The following is an 11,475-nucleotide window of genomic DNA, read 5'->3' as shown; positions in this document are numbered from 1 at the left end:
TAGAGTCACTTAGATAGAGTCTTTATATGTTTCCACGTGACTGTTCCTCAAGCTGGTTCAGAGCAAAAGCTCAAGGTTGTGTGTATTTCATAAACATAGAGCTGCCCTCTGGAAGAAAGCCTGTTAAACATAAATGTGAATCTCCCAAGTATTTATATTTTTGCATTTTGACATATTAATAAATTATAATACGAGAAAAAATATACATCACACTAGAAGTACTAAAGTTTCATTGAAAATATATTGCTATTATGAAGTATTTATGAGCAGCCTAAGAACTAGTATGTACACTTCTGAAAACCATTGTAATTTAGTTTTTGCATATGAAAGGTGGCGTCATGATGGTGCATAGCTGTCACCACATGGAAAGCAGCACATACTGGTTGGGAATTGAAAATTGCACCGTGGCTGCTGGTATTGCTCTCATTCTTACTGGGGACTGTAGAACTGAAGTTAACATGAATCATCGCAGTGCCTTACTTCACTAATGCCCTGTGTTCATCCTTTTTCTTTTAGGTTCTTGGTCGGCTATAAGAACCTTGTGTACTTACCAACAGTCTTTCTGCTAAGTTCCGTTTTTTGGATATTTATGACTTGGTTCATGATATTCTTTCCTGATATCCTTTAAGTTTAAATTAAATACATATCTCATTTTACCTTGAAAAAACAGTAGTACCAACCAAGGTGTTGAATCCCTGTCATCCCAGCCGTTCAGAGGCTAAAGGAGGAGGGTGGCCATAAGTTCAAGGCTAGGGAGACTGAGTAATGCCATGGTTTACCATTTAGATACTGTAAAAGATCTGGGGAAGGCCTCTTGTATTTGCACTCATTTACTGATTCTGCCTGAATGCTTCATGTTGGATGTACTTGATTCTGTTGACAATCTACCTGGGACTATAGAAATGGTATTTGGTAGTATTATCCTTCTAGGAAAGGAACAGAATGGCCAATGGATATTGTTTTGTGAGAACTGCTGTATAGCTTCAGTTGTCAATTTGACATGCCTGGAAAGAGGGAACCTTGATTGAGGAATTTCCTCTATTGACTTGACCTGGGGGCATGTGTGTGAGGCATTTTCTTAATTATTGAGTCATTTGGGAGGGCCCAGCCCATTGTGGATGGTGCCACTCCTGAGAAGGTGGTCCTGTATTATATAAGAAAGCAGGTGAGCACAGACCAGGGGAGCAAGCCAGTGAGCAGTGTTCCTCCATGGTCTGTGCTTCAATTCCTGCCTCCAGGTTCCTGCCCTGAGTTCCTCAAGGTGAACTGGGACAGGGAAGTATAAGCTATGTAAACCCTTTCTTTTTTTCTTTTTTTCTTTTTTTTTTTTTGGTCTTTTTTGGTCTTTTTGAGACAGGGTCTCCCTGTAGCCCCAGCAGTCCTGGAACTCACTATGTAGACCAGGCTGGCCTTGAATTCACAGAGATCTGCCTACCTCTGCCTCCTGAGTGCTGGGATTAAAGGCGTGCACCACCACGCCCGGCTATAAACCCTTTCTTACCAAGCTGGTTTTGGCCAGAGTATTTTATCAGAGCAATGGAGAAGCAAACTATATTAGGAGAACTGATAGCTAGGTAGACTTAAGGTGTTACAATGAACAGAATGGAATTTTTCACTCACACGTACAACATGAAGCCACTTGATGGAGGACCTGTTTGAACCTCCTGCTTTGAGGGCATGCAAGTCAGTAGATGGCATACTGTACCAACAGTTCAGTGTTTTCTAAGCCTTGTGGATCAGCTGAGGTACTGCCTGGTAAAGACCTATCCCAGATATTTAGACTAGTCTTGCTTAGACTGCCAGGTGGAATTGACTGAGGGCGTCTGTCCCACAGCCTGTGGTCTCTTATGGGAAGAGAACCAAGGGTACTAGAGAAAGGCACGTGGGCTTTGGTACCAGGCAGAGAGAGTCTAAATTTCAGATCCTTTCTCTTGGTGCATGAGTGTGTGCGTGCATGCGTGCGTTTGTGTTTGTTTGTTTGTTTGTTTGTTTGTTTGTTTGTTTGACAGGGTCTTACTGTATAGCCCTGGCTGGCCTGGAACTCATTGTGTAGCCATGACTGACTTGAACTCCGAGATCTGGCTACCTCTGCCTCCTGCATGCTGAATGTGCTTAACCATGCCTGGTGTAATGGATCACATTCCTCCCTGTCAGGGAATCAAACTTCAGTCTCCCACAGCAAGTGTGAAGAGAGTGTAAGGCTACAAATGAGTTCAAGCTCAGCACAAGCCCTTTGGTTTGATTTCAGCACCACAACAGGGAGGAAAGGAAGAAGAAAAGAGTACAGAGAGAATCAGGAGCTTTGAGTGAGTCCCCGTGTGGCTGGTGACTCAGATGTCAAGGAAGCTACCCTGTTCCCATGTACTATTAAAAGGACTTGCATGTCGAAGCAAAGCAGGTCACTGTCCTCTGCCCTGGTCAGGATATACCCATAGTGTGTTGCCATCTTGAAATCTGTTCTTTTGAAAATAATGGAAAATAGGACCACAAACAAAGGAACACAACCAGTAAACTGTTGTGTGAGGAACAGTGTTGTCATGGAGATGTGATCGCTACCTCCCAATTTCAAGGGTTGGGAAATCTCATTTGAAAACCAGTGCGCTCTAGAGCCATTCAAAAGTAAATAAATGTATTGAGCAAACATAAGAATAAGCATTGTAAGGTAAATCTGAAGGACAGCAGTGGTGCGGACCACAGGATCCAAAGAATGAAAGCCAGTTGGTGTGTTACAGAAGAGCAAAGCTTAGCTCTATATCTGCAATAGAGTTATCAGCTCATCGGGGCCGCCTGTGAAAAACTGTAATCTAGGCTGTGAACACCATAGAGAAAGCATTCATGGTTTCAGGAAAGGGCGAAAGACATCAGGAGGGAGACTACAAGTTAAGTCTTGTGGACAGTGAGGACTTGGACATCCTAAAGTAAGAGGAAGTGGAGAGCGTTTGTGGTTACCACGGAAGCCAGGAATGTGCTTGCCTTATGTGAGGGGTTAGAGTGCAGTTCCCTTTATTTAGGAGAGGATCCAGTGATCCTCCTAGGATTTGTCTAAAAGTTAATCAGAGTGGGAAATGGAAATTCAGTCATCTTACTGTGCACGATCACCCTATAACTGAACTGAATGCACTTTTGAGCATGTATCACGTGAACTGATCAGGACTTAATGGAAGAAAATAGATCTGATTCTCTAACAAAAGGTCTTACCCTGTGTATGATTTAGAAGCGTACCTCTTTGTTCTAAGTAAACTTTGTTCTCTTTCACACAACTTACCTGGTCTCTAGCTCTTCCTAAAACAAGCTCCAATTTGTATGAATTGTGATAACAGGATTTGTTCTGCCTGTCTGATCCCTGTGTGTTTGTGCTGGTCTCTGGGTTAGATAAGTGCTTCTCAGCCTTCAATGTGGGACGAAGCCAGTGGAGATCTCCTTAAACCCATTCTGGAGCTGTATGTGGCCTGAGGTCTGAGTTGAGCTGATCTTTGCTTGCCTGCCTTCCTCTCCCTCTCCCTAATTCATTTCATTTTTGTTTGTTGAGATAGTGTCTTACTGTGTAGCTCAGTCTAGCCTGGAAACCCCTGGTAACCCAGGCTGATCTCAACTCAAAGACCTCCTGCCTCAGCCTTCCAGGTGTGGGCATTAGAGGCATGCACCACCATACTCAGCTCAAAGTTCAGTTTTTCTAACAAGCTGGTGTTACTGGTATTGGCTACACTTTGAATAGCAAAAGTTTAGAGCCTAGGTTACGGCCTCCTTTTTCTTTTCTGAAGTTTAATACAAGATAGCTTGGTGTGGTAGGGTTCTCTAAAGGAGCAGAACTGATCAAATGAATATATATGGGGATTTGTTAGATTGCCTTACAGGATGGCGTCCCAGTGTAACAACAATGGCTGCGCCACACTGGAGAGGCTGAGAATCTGGTAGTTGCTCAGTCTACAGGGCTGGGTGTCTCAGCAGTCCCAATCTGGCACTGAAGGGCTGGAGGATTTCTGGAGGTCTGCTGGTCTTCATTCTGTGTTGGAATCCAAAGAAGTTGGTTCTAATATGGGCAAAGGGATGCCACAGCAGCAGGGTAGATGAACTCTGCAGAGAGAAGGCAAATGCACAAGGTCCCTCTGCCGTGTCCTTCTGTATGTGCTGTCACCACAAGGGGCTGCCTGCATTCGGGGTGGGCCTTCTGGCTTCAGAGGACCTGATCAAGAAAGTCTCACTTTGTAGTTAATTCCAGATCTAGTCAAGTTGACAGCCAAGATTAGCTGTCACTCTTGGCAACACCGTGTATGGCAAATGGAGCTGCTGTGGCCAATAATCCTCAACTTGAGGCAGGTTCATTGACTTACTACTATATTCATTTCTTCCCTGGAGCAAAGATTTACTTTGTATGGGAGGAACTTGGGCCAATTAAAAACATTTAAAGTGGGCAATGTTTATCCATGAAGTAGTTTTTTAATATTATTTTATTCATAATATCTGCCTTTCCCAAATGGTATACAATTTTCACTCATTTTGCAAGATAGCTTCTTTCTTTTGCCGGGGGGCGGTGTTTATTTTTTTGAGACAGGGTCTCCCTGTAGCCCCAGCTGGCCTGAAGCTCGCTGTGTAGATCAGGCTGGTCTTGAACTCACAGGGAGATATCTGCCTGCCTCTGCCTCCTAAGTGCTGGGATTAAAGGCGTGCGCCACCACACCTGGCTTTGTTTTGTTTTTTTTTTATTTTAATTTTTTTATTTTATGTATATGAATGTTATGCCTGTATGAATGTAAGTGTACCCAAGGACACGAGAGGCTGCCGGATCCCCTGGAACTGTAGTTATAGACAGTTGTTAGCTGCCATGTGGGTACTAGGATTTGAACCCAGGTCTTCTGCAAGAGCAGGCAGTACTCTTAACCACTAAGCCGTCTCTCCAGCCCCCAAGGTCAACATCTTAATGTAGCCCAAAACAATTAAAAGGACTGGTTACTAAACTTTCCATAAGAAATTTTCATAGGAAAATACATTAAGTTGAAATCTCTGAACCAAATCTTTTCTTTCTGTGAAGGACTTTGTAAAAATGACAAGAGAATATTTCCTGGATGTTCTAAGGAAACCACAATTAAGCCTTTAATTTGGGGGGCTTGGATAGTTTCAGTCTTCAGGGTGATTGTGTTTTGTCAGTATTGAACATGGGTTTCAACTAATGAGGAAGCACTAGGTATTAACTAACTAGGAGCAGCTCCAGTAGGGTTAGAATACGGAACGGGCCACTTTGGAAGATGTTTATACAGAAGGAAACTGGGAGCAGGATGCAAAAAAGAGAGGTTCATAGGTACCGGTGATAACATTTGCTTATATCACATAATGTTCATCTTAACAGGAGTTTGATATGTTCCCTAACATGCCTCAACATGTAGGAGGTGGCCGTTTTTGTTTTCCTTTCATTTTCAGCCTAGTAGCCTTTCTCTACTTTTTCTACAAGACTTGGGCAACTGACCCAGGTTTCAGTAAGGCTTCTGCAGAAGACAGGAAAGTGGTGAGTTCTCTTTTGTAATAGCTTCTGTTTATTTTTTAGTCACAAAGTAAATAAATTGTGAGAGTCTGTTGGGGCACAGCTGTGTCTGTAGTGCCTGCCACCTAGTAGTTACAACATAAATGTGAAGTGATTAAATCAGCAAAAATGGGGTTTCTTGAGTTATATGTTCTCATTTCTGTATGAGTTTTTAGAATTATCTATTTCCTTTTTAATATTTGTTTTTATTTTATGTGTATGAGTGTATTACATGTATTTAAGTGCACCCACGTTATGCAGTGCCCAGACCCATATTGTGCAATGCCCACAGAGGTCAGAAGAAGGCATCAGATCCCCTGGAACTAGAGCTATGGACAGTTATTAGTGGCCATGTGGGTGCTGGGAACCAGACTTCGGTCTTCTGTAGGAGCAGCTGTTGCCCCTAACCACTGAGCCATCTCTCCACCCCCTAGAATCATCTATTTTCTATAAATATGATACCCACCAGACTTTTTCAGACTTGGTTTTTGTTATTAGATCATCCTCGTCCTTATAATTAAATAGGAGTCATTTGTCTTGAGTGCCTCTGCCTGAAGCATAACGAGGAAGGAGCTAACTGAGGAAATACCCCCTTTTCTTCCTCAGAGGTCATGGCACCCTTTCCAACTGCTCCTGAATGTTTTGAAGTTAGAGAGAATCTTGTCTGTTGTTGCCTAAAGCCAGGCCTGAGAAATTCAACCTTTGGTGCTTATTGCCATTGGTTTGGAAGTTTATTTGTGATTTTCATTTCTCTTTTGACAAATGTACATGCATGTATATCTCTTTTCCCCTAGAAGATTATAAATGAGAGATGCATGCCACTCATGAAAAAGGTGGTAAGGGAGGTAGGAGAGTAGGGTTTTTATGCAGTCAGATTTCTTGTCTATTGGTTGAAAGAAACAGCCTTGAAAACTCAAATTATTCCAGGTGCAGAATGATTTTGTGGTAGGTTCACAGCTGCACAACCACCATAGCACGTCCCAGTTGGGTGCGTTCTAAGATCGAGCTTCATGTCTTTCAGAATATCATCACCCTTGCAGAAACTGGCTGTCTGGACTTCAGAACATTTTGTACATCATGTCTTGTGAGTCTTTTCCATATAATATTTTGTTTTCCGTAGTAAAATAAAATTCTAGGTAACACTGCTTATGTAAGCATTTGTCAAATCGTGATGACATTTTTATATACTTGTTTTTACCTGGTTCTAATTTTGTGTTACTGTCAGAACAGTTCTCTGCCATGAACGAGTGGAAGAATGTTTATAACCTTGTGAAGTTGCCCATGGTTAAATCTCTGTAAATTATCTGTAGTGCTTTTTGTTTGCTTTCCCCTGTCATGAAACATATGTGAGAACTAACCTAAGTCAGAGGCACATAATGACCTAGAATTACCATTGCAACCTCTGGCTTTGCAGCCAAGGAGTCAAGGCCTGGGAGAGGGGGGTGAATTGTTGGAGGAGCCCAGGGTGGAGCTCAGGCTTCTGTTTCCTTAGTTCAGTGCTGGTTCTTTGTCCATTCCTGCCTAAGTCCCCCTCAGCCAGTGGCGTTGTCTCTAGAATTCAAATCTAGTTACTCTTATATAGAGAGACAGATATTAGGAAGGCATTTCAGAGCCTCTGTGAGTAAATCATCTATTTAGGATTATTTGTGCCAGTGTTTTATGACTTAAGATTAAAATTTTACTCACGATTTGTTGACAAAGGTTGTGTTTTGCTTGGGCCTCTCCTACTTGCCCCCTAGATAAGGAAGCCTTTACGGTCACTCCATTGCCATGTGTGCAACTCTTGTGTGGCTCGATTTGATCAGCACTGCTTTTGGACTGGACGGTGCATAGGTGAGAGATTTAATTCTTCATTTTATTCTGGGAAGTCCAGCATGTGTGCAACTGAGAAAAAAGTGGAAGGCCAGCAAGGGCTCCATTTTGTAGCTCTTCTTTGAGAATCATCTTTATGGCTAAACACAGTGATTGTCTTTGTGTAGTATTTTAGAGTTTATGAAAGACTTTCATACCTAGTGTCTGATTTGATCATCAGAGCACACGTGTGAAGTTGGTGTTGCTCTGCATTTTAGAACTAAACGATGTAAACATTTAAGATCATCTTAGTATCTTCTACTCTTTCCTTGTGTTCTCTTCACCTGCCTCCTTCAGTGTTCAGGTAGGAGATAAAACCAGAAGTAGCAGAGGTCTGGGGCTTGCCTTCCACCCAGGGTATGCTCCCTGTCCTCCCCTGCCACCCCGAGTTCCCTCTGATCCATCCCAGTAAAAGCCAGCGGTTTGTCACAAGGAATGTCAGAGGAGCTGTGGTTGTGCACAAGAGTTGTGATCTTCCCCAGGGGTCTGTTTTCATAATCCTGAGGAACTTGAGGCTCCTGGGGTGGATTCTCCTAGAAAATGTGGCTCTATGATTCCTGGGGTCCCAGTCCTCCTGGCCCCATTCCAGGTGGCATTGAACAGCAGCAGTGAGACCTAGCAATGGGCCCGTCTGGGTACCACACTAATTGGACAGTATCACCACATGCATCGTCCTGGTCGGTTACCAGAGGCCTGTGAAGTAAGAGAGGGATTGTCTTCTCTTGCTGTTACAAGTAAGAACGTTGGCTCAGAGAAATCAGGTGACAGTCTACAGTAACAGAACTATAACCCCTCAGCCTGGCTTACCCGATTGCAGTGGGCATTAATGGTACCGGATGTTGCTGCTTCTGGAGAACATAGGACCATGATGTGGTGGTACCCAAAGAGCATTTGTGCTGTTGGCATCAAAATGCTTCCATCCAGGCTTAAGCAGTCTCCACCTGCCAGAGGGTCTGGTCGCCTGGAACCCCTCACCCCTTCCTTCTGCAGTTCCGCCGTGGGCTGTGGCTTCCCTTGGCCACGTCCGATGTCCACATGGTGTGTGAGTACCGCTGCTCTCCAGATGTTTTCTCTGTTCCCTGGCAAGTTAATCTTTGCTGTTCATAGATTGTACTTACATTCCATGGAGAAGACCCCAAATAATGATTTGCCAGCTCCCTCCCTCCAGCAGTGTAGGCCAGCCCCAAACTGTTTTTCCCTGTTAATTTTGTTCTATTCAAGATATCTTTTTTAAAGCAAATAGCAAATATTAGTTAGCAAGGACATTTGACTCATATCAGATGTGTTTGGTCTGGGTTTAGTAGTATTTGAAAGCAAAGCAACTGCCTTGTTTCTGTTTCACTTTAATGAAGGCTTTTCACAGAAGAGTGGTCTTGACTGGGAAGTCATTAGGAAAAAACAATATTAAGTTTGTTTTGTTTCTTCCCAATTTAGGTTTTGGCAACCATCACCATTACATCTTCTTCTTGTTTTTCCTCTCCGTTGTATGTGACTGGATTATATATAAATCTTTTGTCTGTAAGTATAAATTTTTCTTGGAAGCTTACACATTCACACACAAACACACACACACATTCACACACATTCACACATACACACACACAAGTAAACTATACCCATAATAAAAAATAAAGTGGAGGCCTTTAACGTTCTTCACCTTGAGAAGCTGCAAGAAATGCTGGAAGAGGTTTCCTGGCAGTGCTTGAGAAGAGAGCCTGGATACCTTTGAAGGGCAAGTAGAAATCTGTTTAAGGAAGTGTAGGTTTGTCCTGCAAAGCAGTGATGCCGGCTGCTTGAGGTTGGTGGTGGAGAGAGGTCAGGGGTCTGAAGTCACAGTGAATTAGGGAGAGAGGTCAGGGGCCTGTGGTCACAGTGAATTAGGGAGCAAAGCTCAGAAACCAGGGCAGGCCGTTTGAAGGTATCAAGTGGAAACAGAAGCAAAGAGAACCCTGGTGGTGGAACAGTTAGAGAAACAAGACAGCATTGGCTTGCTGTTTCTGCAGGCTAAGAACAAAAGATGCTTTTATTTTTTTATGTGCATAAGTGTGTTGCCTGCATGTAAGTGCACCCGGGTCGTGCAAAGCCTGCATAGGCCAGAAGAGGGTGTCGGATCCCCTGGAACAAGAGTTGCTGAAAGTTGTTAGCTGCCTCATGGGTTCTGGGAACCAAACCCAGGTCCTCTTCAAGAGCAGCCACTGTTCTTAACTGCTGAGCCGTCTCTCCAGCCCCTGATTATTATGTATTTTGAAGACTCTTGGAAAATGTAGGCATGGTCTTCATTTCTAATCCACTCTCATCCACTCCTCTGTCAGTCACCAGCAACAAACTAACTAATTACAGTGAGCTAGGAAGACGTTTTCCTGCAGGAAGACGTTGCCCCACATCCCACCCCAGCACTCCTGTCCACTCACGTCTCTCCCTCTCCTTCACCCTCACTTTCTTTGGTTTGATTTAGTTTTGGGTGTTTTTGTTTTGTTTTTACATTTATTACTGTGTGTGTGCATGCACACACAGAGACAGGTACCATGTTGTATGTGTGGAGTCTAAAGGACATCTTTCAGGAGTCACTTATATCCTTCCACCATGGAAGCTCCAGGGATCAAACTCAGGTCTTCAGACTTGGCAGCAAAAGCCTTTGCCCACTGAGCCAGGCTCCAAGTTAAGTTTTGAAAGAGAATTCTGTGTGTGCGTCTCCCCCCAGCCTCTTGCTTCTCTCTCTGGAAATATCCAGTGGTACAAATTTTATGTGTTTGGGTTTCTTGTCTGGAGGTGGCTAGTACCTGTGTGACCTGGGTTGCCCTTGGCCCTGAGACATGCATACTGCAGACTCTTTCCAAACAGACATACCCCAGCCCCCACCCCTGCCTGTTCTCTAGGGAATGCTTTGTAGCTAAATGTAACTGCAGCTAGCTCAGATAGGTCTAGTGTAGGTAGAATGTTAAGGTTCTTGAGCTCAGTTCTTTTCAGAAGCCATCAGCAACCCCAAGAATTTTAAAACCTTCTTACATTATGTCTTATAGCAGGAGAAATAAAAGGTTTCTGACAGTGCTTCTCTGATGCTGCGCTTCTCAGGCTTGACAGTGAGGCCTATTCTTGGAAAACCTTCTAAGTGGCCTGTGGACCAGCTTGTCTCTTGGACTTGATCCTAGCAGAGAGGAGCCAGACTTTACACTACCCTTGTCTCCTTACTAAAAATAGTCCGTTTATTTGGGGTGTCGGTACAGGGTAAGGTTGTTGATAAGGATGTCAGCAATTCCCACCAGTTCAGTCTTTACAGGTTACTAATTGTTAGTCTTCCTCTTTGTCTTTTTTCTCTGGCTTTAACCATTTTTCTTACTACATTTCGTTTGTGGAGAGCAGTGCCTCCTTCTACTGATACACTAACAACCCTGCGGACTGTCTGACATACTCTGTCACTGATGAAGTGTTGTGCCATGTATCATTTTTTTCGGGCAGTAAACAGACATGAACTTGTTCTGTTTCTTAACAAGGCCTCCTTTTAATGCAGTTATCACGAGAGTAGTAGCTGCTTCTGTCTCAGCACAGCCTGGTCCTTTTGTGAAGTTTTTTTTTTTTTTCAGAGTAGACCAGAGGTAAATCAGAAAGTCAGCATCCTCAAAGTTAACAGGGAGGGAAGTATTAGATCAACATCAGGAAGAACTGTGTAACTATCAGCTACCTAAGATGAAAACTGATGAACTGTAAGTGTTCCTTATCTAACCATTGACTGCCTGTTAAGAATGAATTAGCACAGATTGGATTGTTACATTGCATGAGATAATGCAGATGACATTTACAGCCTTGCCTTTGATACCAGGTCTGAGGTCCGCATGAAAACGTCAACATAGGTCATGCTGCCTTACCAGCATGAAATGACTAAGCTGAAAGAAGCTAGTATTCTCTCCCTCTCAAGAGCTGTTTTCCCCACCTGCTGTGGGCAATCGTATTCTTCATTTTGCATCAAGTGTATAGGATGCGTCTTTCTTGGCTGTCCTAATAAGACGCTCTAAAGAGTGTCATTTGCTTGATTGTTGCTCTGTGACGATGGCTCTTAGGATGCTTTAGGCATGTATTCATGAAAGATGGTTGGGATCCAGTGACACTCAGGG

At 43.4% G+C, this 11,475-nt stretch overlaps 1 protein-coding gene across 3 annotated transcripts in view; it reads left to right on the top strand.

Annotated features, from left to right (window-relative positions):
- Positions 1-11,475, top strand: part of Zdhhc13 (zinc finger DHHC-type containing 13) — a 45,515-nt gene that overhangs the window by 27,157 nt on the left and 6,883 nt on the right. For 2 of the 3 annotated variants that reach the window (XM_029560632.1, XM_017796606.2), the window contains exons 10-14: positions 517-617; positions 5,376-5,500; positions 6,537-6,599; positions 7,255-7,348; positions 8,801-8,884. In XM_029560632.1, the coding sequence (XP_029416492.1) occupies positions 517-617; positions 5,376-5,500; positions 6,537-6,599; positions 7,255-7,348; positions 8,801-8,884 (467 nt within the window). The remainder of the gene's footprint in view (positions 1-516; positions 618-5,375; positions 5,501-6,536; positions 6,600-7,254; positions 7,349-8,800; positions 8,885-11,475) is intronic. The other variant, XM_017796622.2, reaches the window with a different exon arrangement.

Source organism: Nannospalax galili, unplaced genomic scaffold, assembly GCF_000622305.1.
Source record: "Nannospalax galili isolate Female #2095 unplaced genomic scaffold, S.galili_v1.0 scaffold310, whole genome shotgun sequence".
Classification (NCBI taxonomy): Eukaryota; Metazoa; Chordata; class Mammalia; order Rodentia; family Spalacidae; genus Nannospalax; species Nannospalax galili.
The sequence above is the reverse complement of the archived record's forward strand: the minus strand, read 5'-3'. Positions and strand labels throughout refer to the sequence as shown.